Raw genomic sequence first — 10,841 nt, forward strand, 5'->3', positions numbered from 1 at the left:
GGTAGGTATCATATACCAATTAGGTATCATATATCAATTATGTATCATATACATAACTATCATATTATGTTATCAACTAATTGAATGTTCACATAAACATCGGATTGTTAATACATTAACACGTATATATCATATGTATAACACTCAACTTCACCTCTATCCATATTAAGAGGCGGAAATTGAGGTCATTGGATGAGATGAAACACATGAGTTAGGTGGGTAAGTGAGGCGTAAACCATCTTAGGAGTAGTGGATTAAGAGGAGCCAAAAGGGGATTCAAAGGTGGAGCAAAGGTTATGACAAGACAAAGTAAAATTAGAGAAGGAAATAAGGAATTGGTAAAAGAGAATTATGCCTTGTTTACTTTAAAAGATGGATCACGTAAAGGATAGATTATAGAGAGTTGAAATAATTTTTTCCATTTACTCGATGTAAAAATTATCAACGAACGAATTAGAATTCATTTATAGGTCAATTTTTTTATTATTTTCTTATCAGTTCAAAAATTGCGTGGAATGAGTTTCCATCCACCACCTCTCCATAAATTTTGATCCTCCATCGTATTTTGAATAAAGTACAAAATCGAGACGGTTTTATTATTATCTAAATATTTAAATTTATTTAAGGAAAATGGATAAATTCATCCATAATTTCGCAAAGCGACAGAAATTATTAAAAATAAAAAACTAATAAAAAAAATATTCCACCAACTGCGGCGGTATGATTTACGTTTTCAACAGCGACAGCTCCAACGCGAGGGCACTTCCAACGGCGGAGAGCGATCAGCATAGAAACTATTTAAAAGAGTCAGGATAGCAAGGATCCCGTGTCTCAGTCTAAACAGACTACCACAACTTTTGCACTTCTCTACCGTACACGTATCCCGTAGTGGGCTTGCGGCAAATGATACGGACAGTCGATATTAAAAAGTAATGTCAACGCCTGTCCATGAATGGAATGCCCTTTTTCTATTTGAGCTGCCGCTTTTCTTTCCCCGTGTTAGAATTCGGCACCCAGTCGACGAAGGTTAGGGTTCCGCCTTCTGCGACCTCTTTCTCCGGTAAAATGCCTACCACCGCAAGGATCTCATTCTCCTGTTTTCACGTCGGTTTTTCTTTTGGCATTTTTCTGTCGATCGATTTATTTCTCGAGGCTTTCGCCGGAGATTCTGATGAGGGAATCGGAAAACTAAATCGTTTTTTTTTTCGTTGCGTATTTAATGTTCATCTCGTCCTATGCTTGCTGTTTTATGTGATATAATCCAGACTTGATCTTCTCGCAGTTTGTTCTACGAGATCGGACCTTGCTCTGCGAAAAAGTTGATATTTTTACCCACTCGCCTTCGTAAAGATATCCTTCCCAATGGCGTGGTTTAGAGCGGTCTCAGGAATCGCTAGGTCAGTGGTCAGGAGAAACATAGCTCGATCACCGCATCTGATTTCGAGGGCCGGATCAGTGCCCCGTCCGCCAGCCCGGAGTTTCCGCACCGGTGTCCCACTGTGCAAGTCTGAGTCGGCTGCCCCGATCCCTCGTCCTGTGCCTCTTTCGAGGCTGTCAGATAGTTTTCTCGATGGTACTAGTAGTGTCTACTTGGAGGAGCTGCAGCGGGCCTGGGAAGCCGACCCCAGCAGCGTCGATGAGTCGTGGGATAATTTTTTCAGGAACTTTGTAGGCCAAGCTGCCACCTCACCGGGTATCTCTGGCCAGACTATCCAGGAGAGCATGCGGCTGATGCTGTTGGTCAGGGCCTACCAGGTCAATGGTCACATGAAGGCCAAGTTGGATCCTTTGGGTTTGGAGCAGCGTGAAGTCCCTGATGATTTGGATTTGGGTTTCTATGGATTCTCAGAGGCGGACTTGGATAGGGAGTTCTTCCTCGGTGTCTGGAGGATGGCTGGCTTCTTGTCGGAGAATCGCCCTGTGCAGACCCTCCGTGAAATCTTGAACAGGCTGGAGCAGGCATACTGTGGGAACATTGGATATGAGTACATGCACGTCCCTGATAGGGAGAAGTGTAATTGGTTGAGGGACAAAATTGAGATGATGAAACCGCTGGAGTATAGTCGAGAACGTCGTGAGGTCATTCTTGATAGGCTCATTTGGAGCACTGAATTTGAGAACTTTCTGGCTACCAAGTGGACTGCTGCAAAGAGGTTTGGCCTTGAAGGTGGGGAAACCCTGATTCCAGGAATGAAGGAGATGTTTGATAGAGCAGCTGACTGGGGTGTGGAGAGTATTGTTATTGGGATGTCTCATAGAGGAAGGCTAAATGTGTTGGGCAATGTTGTGAGGAAGCCTTTGCGTCAGATCTTTAGTGAATTTAGTGGTGGTACAAAACCTGTGGATGGGGAAGTAGGGTTGTATACTGGAACTGGTGATGTAAAGTACCATTTGGGTACTTCATATGATAGGCCAACCAGAGGTGGAAAAAGGATTCATTTATCTTTAGTTGCAAATCCAAGTCATTTGGAGGCTGTTGATCCAGTTGTAGTTGGGAAGACACGAGCAAAGCAATACTACTCTAATGACATTGATAGGACAAAGAACATGGGTGTATTGATCCATGGGGATGGAAGTTTTGCAGGACAGGGTGTTGTTTATGAGACTCTACATCTTAGTGCGCTCCCCAACTACACTACTGGTGGAACAATTCACATTGTAATTAATAATCAGGTTGCATTCACCACTGATCCTAGGTCTGGAAGGTCTTCTCAGTACTGCACTGATGTTGCCAAAGCCTTGAATGCTCCTATATTTCATGTAAATGGAGACGATATGGAAGCAGTTGTTCATGTTTGTGAACTTGCAGCTGAATGGCGACAAACATTCCATTCTGACGTAGTGGTTGACATTGTTTGCTACAGACGATTTGGACATAATGAGATCGATGAACCCTCCTTCACACAGCCTAAGATGTATCAGGTGAATCATCTCTATACATTTTAGTTTCTACCTAATTGGTTGCATTGAGTTGGATATCTCATTTCCCACTATAGTCTTCTTCAATTTCATTTCTTATTGTTGCTGATAAATCGTATTGTTACTTTTTTTTTTGATGTGCTTTGTTAGGGTAAATGAAAGTTACAGTTGCAATAGTATGCCAGAATCTTTGGCTATCACAGGTGTATGCCTGAATTAGCAAATGCCAAGTTTGATATGGTCAAATCACAATCAGATAATGAAGCCTAAGCAAAGGCTTAAGCATGATATTTTGTCGAAGGAAGTTTGATTTCGAGGATGAATATTGAACTATGTGCCCTTAGATTGTTTGGACATTGAATTAGGTCCTTTTAGTTCAAATGGAGATTGGATTAGGTGCTCTTAGTTCGACTAAGGGTTTGTTTATTTTGCATAAAATATATATATATATATATATATATATATATATATATATATATATATATATATATATATATATATATATATATATATATATATATATATATAAAATATATATATATATATATATATATATATATATATATATATATATATATATAATTATCAAAGGAAAAAAATTTACAAAGAAAAATTTTTCCAGGAAAAATATTCATGAGTGAATTAGAAAATATTTTGTTTGTTGCCTCATTTGCAATTGATGTCACCTTCCACATACTGAAGTCGAATCATGATCTTGTAAGGGCCTTCACCACCTCGGTGTCACTGCTTGTCTGCAAGCACAAGGCCGTTAGAAAGCTAAAATATGAACCATAATGGGTTTTCATCTCTTGCACTTGGATAACTGTCTCAATAATTTCAGCTTCTTTTCTAGGAATCGGGTTTAATATCTCTCTTTTAAATTTGTTATCTTCAGTGCTCATTTTACCATGAAAGGTATAAAGATCTCCTATATTAAAAATGGGATATATATTTAAGTTTTGAGGAAGCTCTATTTCATAAGCATTTTTGCCAAATTTTCAAGTATTTTGCAAGAGCATATCTTGCTTTTCAACTTGTGACAAGTATCTGCAGGAAACCTTTCCTTTTGTAGGAACACCATCACAAAATTTCTAACTTGGTATTCTTTGAACTGCTTATGTTGATCTTTTGCTTCTTTGTAATGTTGGTTCATCTCAATTAATGTTTGTTGAATACTTTCTTGGATTTCTTCAAATTTTCAGCAAATGCATTTCCTACATTTCAGTTGGTGCCAAACTCAGATCCCATTACTTAATGTTGTCTTTGGCAAGACATCGTAACAAATTGCCCAAACTCTGATTTGCCACTTAAATTTGACCAGTTGTTTGTGGGTGAAATGCATTCTTGCAGCTTATTAGTCATTAGTTTCCACAAAGTCCTCCAGAAATGACTTAGAAATCTTACATCCCGGTCCTCCCGATCTGATGTAATTGTTTCTGACGCTCCATGTAGTCAAACCATCTCTCTATAGAAAAGATTTGCAAAATGTGTTGCATCCAAGGCTTTTTTACAAGCAAGAAAATGCACCTTTTTAGAGAAATGATCAACTACAACTAGCACTGAATTTTTTTGGCAAACCCATAACAAAATCAATACTAACTTATTTACATCGAACTGTAGGTGGTAATAGATTGTACAAACTAATATTTTGCTGTCGACCTTTAGAAACTTGGCATGTTTAACACCTATCATGTCTATACACATCTCGACATAAGCTCGACCAAAAGTATCTCTTAGCTACCAAATACAATGTCTTGTTTCTGCCAAAGTGTCCTCCCAAACTAGCACCATGCAATTCTTCGATCAGCAACTCCCTTAAAGGGGCTCCTGGAATTGATAATTGAATACCCTTAAATAAAAATTCATTTTTGACAACAAATTCATAGAGTTTACTCTATCTAGCTTCAAGCCTTTTGAATATGTCGTGAAAAAATAGGTCTTTCATGTAGTTTTCTTTAATATCCTCCAATCCCACAATACTAGTGGTCATTGTTTTCAACAAATAAAGCTCTTCTACTTAAAGCATCAGCCACTTTGTTTTGACATCTAGTCTTGTGTTGTGGTATGAATGTGTATCCTTGCAAGAATGCTACCTATTTTGCATGTCTTTGGCTCAACTTCTTTTAAGAGTTGAGATACTTCAAAGCTCCATGATCAGAATCAGAATGTAGAATGAACTCCCTCTGAATTAAGTTATGCCGCCAAAATTTCAAAGCTGGAGCAATAGCTAAAAATTCAACATCATAAGTTGAGTAATTTATCAAGCTACATTGAGTTTCTTACTGAAAAATCACCTTGAACTCATTAAATGGTTTATAAATCCATGTTGACCAAGACTTGACTCTTTGACTTCTCATTAAGTTCTTCCAGCATTCCTCTACCACTTAAAATTTGATTTTTTTATCAATAATTTCTGGTAAAGGGCACAGGTGGATAACTCCCTCATAATGTGAAGAAGCGGATAACTTTATTAAAAGGAAAGTAGTATATATTTCCCAATAAAATTTATAGTTCCTTCTAAAAGGAAAATGTGGATGATTCTGTTTTTTTTGGTAATCCAGGTGTTTAAGTTCCGCCCGACTAATCCTGGAGGAAAATGTAGATGATTGTTGATAAAGGAAGGTGGATAGTTCCTAGTAAAGGAAAGTGGTGGATAATTCATAGTAAAAGGAAGAAGGTGGTCAAAATGATTGAATCTGGTCTGGATTAGTTGTGAGCGTCCGCTCACTAAATGCAAGTTGTAGTGAAGAAAAGTATCATGGGAGCATTAGGATTTAGGAGCCAACTGAAAAGAGGCAATTAATTGTCACCTTGGGATTGGCCTAGTAATATCTCTAACAAGATCGGCATTGTGTAGTTGTTTGTCACTGTTAATGGTGCATTTGACCACACATGGCCATTGAAAGGGTACACTTGGTCCCTCATCGTGGAATCATTTTGGCCCTTTGAGTTTGACCTTTGACAACCTTGGCTAGGTGTGGGTTAAAAGTCTTATTTGATTTGTGAAAATTTTCTGGTGGTTTCATGTTTTAGAAAATAAAATAAAGTTATTAGAAATTAATAACATTTATCATATAATTCACCTTTAGTAAATTCAAATGTGCGAAAAAGTTAATTCTAAATATTCATTTTATTTATCTTTTCAACTTCTAAATTATATTTTTCTAAGAAATAAAGAAAAATTTCAGAAGATTTTTTTAATTAGCCTCTCATTAGCTGCTAGTCATTCTCATGGGTAATCCTTAAAAGCTTATCAACTAACTACTTGTATTTGTGTCATCATCTTAATGGGTAAACAACAATGGGTAACTATAGCCATGTCACTGTTTTTTTGAAATTTATCTTGTCAACTTCTATGAAAATTAAGAAAAATTTACTAAATAAGATTCCTCCTGTGCCTTTATCAGGTCATTCGAAATCATCCAAGCTCCCTTGAAATTTATCAAAACAAACTTTTGAAATCTGGACAAATTGTTAAAGAGGATATTGAGAGAATCCACAACAAAGTTAATAATATCTTGAATGACGAGTTCATGAACAGTAAAGACTATGTTCCCAAGAAGAGGGATTGGCTCTCAGCATATTGGACAGGATTTAAGACTCCAGAACAAATTTCACGCATTCGGAATACTGGGTATGTTCCCTTTTTTTTTGGATTTTATATATTCTTCTAGCCAGTTGTATTTTGCTGGTTCATTATCTAAATTACCACATTGATTTGCAGAGTTAAACCTGAAATTTTGAAACGTGTTGGACAAGCCATTTCGACTCTTCCAGAAAATTTCAAGCCTCATAGAGCTGTGAAAAAAATTTTTGAGCAGCGTGCTCACATGATTGAAACTGGGGAAGGCATTGACTGGGCAATGGGAGAGGCACTTGCTTTTGCGACGCTTATTGTTGAAGGAAATCATGTGAGGCTCAGTGGCCAGGATGTTGAAAGAGGTACATTTAGTCATCGCCATTCAGTTATTCATGATCAACAGACAGGAGAGAAGTACTGCCCTTTGGATCATATTCTGATGAATCAAAATGAGGAGTTGTTCACTGTCAGCAATAGGTCTGTACTTGTCCTACTTACTGATTTCAACTTGTTTTTTGTTTGTTAAATATTTGGAAGTCCATTTAGTCTATAGGTGCCTAAAGATTGTTTAACTTTTTTTTCTTTGTGATTGAATTGGATGGTGTCTAGTTGGAGGGTTCCTTTGATGAAACAATGGAATTCATTCCAAGTTTTTTATGGTTTTATTCTTTTACGGAAGTTGCATGATCATTCTCATGATTTCTAAGGGAGAACATTTAATGAACATTGGAAATTACCAAAACTTATAATCTTGCCAGACTTGATTATTTGTCCTCATATCCAATAAGAGCCTCATAACAGAAGGATTTTTATGAGTTAGAATATTTAAGTTAACTCCATGTAGGTGCAAATGAACTTGGCTAGTATTACCATAATGTTGAAAATTGGATGCTTAATATATTATGTTGAACTTGACTATGTTTTTTATAAGTTAGAAGGATTTTTATGTTGTTTAAGTTTTCAAGCATTTGAGGTGATATGAAATTGATCATAGATTAGTGTAAAACCTTAAGAATGATTTTTAATATGAATGCAGTTGATTTTTGTATTTACTTATTGTATCTATTCTAGATGAGTGTGACATCCTAACTCTCCATCTGATCTGCAGTTCACTATCAGAGTTTGCTGTTCTTGGATTTGAAATGGGATACTCCATGGAAAATCCCAATTCATTGGTATTGTGGGAAGCTCAGTTTGGTGATTTTTCAAATGGTGCTCAGGTAATGTTTGACCAGTTTTTGAGCAGTGGAGAATCCAAATGGCTTCGTCAAATTGGGCTAGTTCTTTTACTTCCCCATGGTTATGATGGTCAAGGTCCAGAACATTCCAGCGCACGACTGGAGCGCTTTCTCCAGGTAATAAAGGAAAAACTGTGGACAGTATCTTCAACTCGGGATCAATCTTTAAATTGTTGAGCATGATAATCTGTCCTTGTCCTATGACATTATATGAACCCAGGCTTCATAATTACATTTTTCCTGTTCAGAGTCATTATTTCATAGACTAGGTCCATCGATTTTCTTTTTTAACTATCTAGGTCAACTAGTTTTGCATGCATTGTGAGAGACCTTCCCTGTAATTGTTTTTACATAGATTTCTATTTGTTTGTATGTTTATTTGCTATCAGGATGAAGAAAATTCATTGCATCATCTTATTAGAGTTGAGTAATATACAGATCATACTGTTAAAACTACATGAATATTGAAAATTTGAAGTTCTTTTTTCTTTTCCTGAGAAATAATGGTTGCCATATTGCACAGATGAGTGATGATAACCCTTATGTCATTCCTGAGATGGACCCAACTCTCAGAAAACAGATCCAGAATTGTAATTGGCAAGTTGTCAACGTTACGACTCCAGCAAATTATTTCCATGTTTTGCGTCGTCAGGTTAGTATTTAGACACATGCTTTGCTTATTATGCTGTTGCATTATCTGCAACTAGCCTCATGATGGACATTTTTTTGGTCTTCTAGATTCATAGGGAGTTCCGTAAGCCTCTGATTGTGATAGCTCCTAAGAACCTATTACGGCACAAGGACTGCAAATCAAATTTATCTGAGTTTGATGATCTTGAAGGTCACCCAGGTTTCGATAAGCAGGGCACACGTTTCAAGCGCCTGATAAAGGATCAAAATAATCACAAGGAGGTTGAGGAGGGTGTCAACCGTCTCATTTTGTGCTCTGGAAAGGCAAGCTATGTGATTTTGCATTTGATTTTGAAAAAGTTCGAGTTTGCTTATGAATTTTGGCTTTACCATGTTATACCTGTGCAAGTATTTCTTTTCACATTTTTCTTCAGGTCTACTATGAGCTTGATGACGAAAGAAAGAAGTCAGACCGCAAGGATGTAGCTATTTGTAGAGTTGAACAACTTTGCCCATTCCCCTATGACTTGATCCAAAGAGAACTTAAGCGTTATCCAAGTATGCTCTCTTGTTGTTTATCACCATGCTTTTATAATGTTCAATTCTCCTAGTTCTTCTGTATATCTTTTCAAAAACTTATCTTGGGATAAGTTAATTTTGTCGAATTGTCCATAAATAGGTGATAGCTCACTAAGGATTATGAGTAAAATTAAACCAGGTGACCGTCCTAATAGCTCAAAATATCAAAAGAGGTACTCGGGGACATGTTTATATTTTTTCCTATTCTTAACATGCGTGGGCATATTAGAAGATTGGTGCAATCCATATGTTGAATGACTTAATTGGTGTTAAGTCGGATGAAACAAAGTTGCACCACTCATTATTATAAGAGCATTATTATATGGTGTGTATATAGAACCCAACACATAATGCTTAACACATTTCAATTCCATGTGGGATTAAATCCCTAACACTTATACCTATTAAAATAGAACATACATTCTATGTCCAACTTATTGCAATAAAATATAGTTGGTCTCACAAAAGTTGGCTGACATATGATCATTATTTAAGAGGTAGATGAATGGACTAAGATATAAGCGGTAGATGTAGACTAAAAAACTATTAAAATACAATTACATAAGGGATTAAAATATTCTTGTGATAAATACATGTATAGATCTTAATAGAGATCTAAGATCCATATAGCTGAACTAAAATAGTTGAGACCACGACTTGGTCATCATGAATTCCTACATTCTTTTGCAAGTCATTTACTGAGAGGCCCTATCATACACAGTTGAAACATGCTTGGCCACCTATGCCACCAGTATTTCATTCAATGTAAGGCGCAAACATTTATATGGAAGACATGAATTTTTAGTTTATATTGCATTTTGATTTAAGTCCAAAGCCAAGAAGCTGGAGAATATGCGATATTAATTGGTTGAAACCTATCTCTAATTGGCTCCTTTGTGTTTGAGTATCTGGTAAGCTTTGCCGCTGCAGCTGTTTTCCCTTCTCATGATTGCTTCAGTTCTTCCTGACTTCTAGATTTTATTTCCCTCGATGCTAATATGCTTTACCTGGATATGCAGATGCTGAAATTGTTTGGTGTCAGGAAGAGCCAATGAACATGGGTGCATACAGTTATATCTGTCCTCGGTTATATACTGCAATGAAGGTATTGAATCGTGGTAACTTTGAAAACATCAAATATGTAGGAAGAGCACCGTCTGCTGCAACAGCCACAGGTTTCTTCAGTGTGCACGTGCAAGAGCAAACTGAGATTATGCAGAAAGCAATGCAGCCTGAGCTGATCAATTATCCTTGAAAGCACTTTGATACACCTCACCTCACCTCACCTTTGGCAAATAAGATATGATTAATTCTTGCCTGAGTTCTTATGATGTGTATCAGGTAAGGAGCTTGAGCTCAAGAATGATTATTGAGCTTTCGAAAGTTGGGTTCTTTGTTTTTATGCCATTCCCTTTCTCAAGTAGCAGCAGATGCTGATTTAATTCGACATTTGCTGAAATTTTTGTTTGATTACCAATTCCAGTCACTACTGGCAACTTTCTTAATTTCTTATCTCAGAAAGAGCAGTTGATCATCTTGTCTTCTGAGGGGACGACTCTTACTATTGAGTGCCAAAATTGTTTTATTATTCTTTTTTAATTCAGATGTTTGGTCTTTCTCAATAAATTTGAAGCACAGTATAGTCACATTTAAAAATTGACTTTAGGATATTCGTCGAATTTGAGAGTCAAAATTAGGCTTGTTTGGTTTCTGATAATGTTTTCTTGTGTTCATTGAATTAATTGTTGAATTCATATAATTTTTTAGATTTTTAATGCCTCTTGGAATGGATTCTTAATTTGCATGCCATCACACTTACAATCTTCCTAAATATGAATACATTCTATGAACTGAGTAGTAATTTCTTGTTATTTAAGTTACAATGATTGCTCAAA

At 36.5% G+C, this 10,841-nt stretch overlaps 1 protein-coding gene across 2 annotated transcripts; it reads left to right on the top strand.

The window, feature by feature from the left end:
• Window positions 1–994: 994 nt before the first annotated feature.
• Window positions 995–10,493, top strand: LOC141830872 (uncharacterized). Of its 2 annotated transcripts, XM_074718315.1 has the most exons (9): window positions 995–1,060; window positions 1,283–2,922; window positions 6,327–6,553; window positions 6,644–6,976; window positions 7,608–7,854; window positions 8,261–8,389; window positions 8,476–8,691; window positions 8,802–8,925; window positions 9,966–10,493. In XM_074718315.1, the coding sequence occupies exons 2-9, from the start codon at window positions 1,363–1,365 to the stop codon at window positions 10,199–10,201; spliced, it is 3,072 nt and encodes a 1,023-aa protein (XP_074574416.1). In that variant the 5' UTR covers window positions 995–1,060; window positions 1,283–1,362; the 3' UTR covers window positions 10,202–10,493. The 2 variants fall into 2 exon arrangements, with proteins under 2 accessions (XP_074574416.1, XP_074574417.1); XM_074718316.1 differs by lacking the exon at window positions 995–1,060 and having other exon boundaries at window positions 1,266–2,922.
• The last annotated feature ends 348 nt before the right edge of the window (window positions 10,494–10,841 follow it).

This window comes from Curcuma longa, chromosome 6 (genome assembly GCF_044706935.1).
Source record: "Curcuma longa cultivar G26 ecotype Majalengka, Jawa Barat chromosome 6, ITB_CL_G26_1.1, whole genome shotgun sequence".
NCBI classification, from domain to species: domain Eukaryota; kingdom Viridiplantae; phylum Streptophyta; class Magnoliopsida; order Zingiberales; family Zingiberaceae; genus Curcuma; species Curcuma longa.

What these genes read in the sequence shown, in the direction of transcription:
- LOC141830872 (XM_074718315.1), top strand. Translation starts at nt 1,363, where the DNA reads ATGGCGTGGTTTAGAGCGGTCTCAGGAATCGCTAGGTCAGTGGTCAGG. An exon ending in TTGTTCACTGTCAGCAATAG is followed by an intron (nt 6,977 to 7,607) that starts GTCTGTACTTGT and finishes TCTGATCTGCAG; the next exon opens with TTCACTATCAGAGTTTGCTG. An exon ending in GACTGGAGCGCTTTCTCCAG is followed by an intron (nt 7,855 to 8,260) that starts GTAATAAAGGAA and finishes CATATTGCACAG; the next exon opens with ATGAGTGATGATAACCCTTA.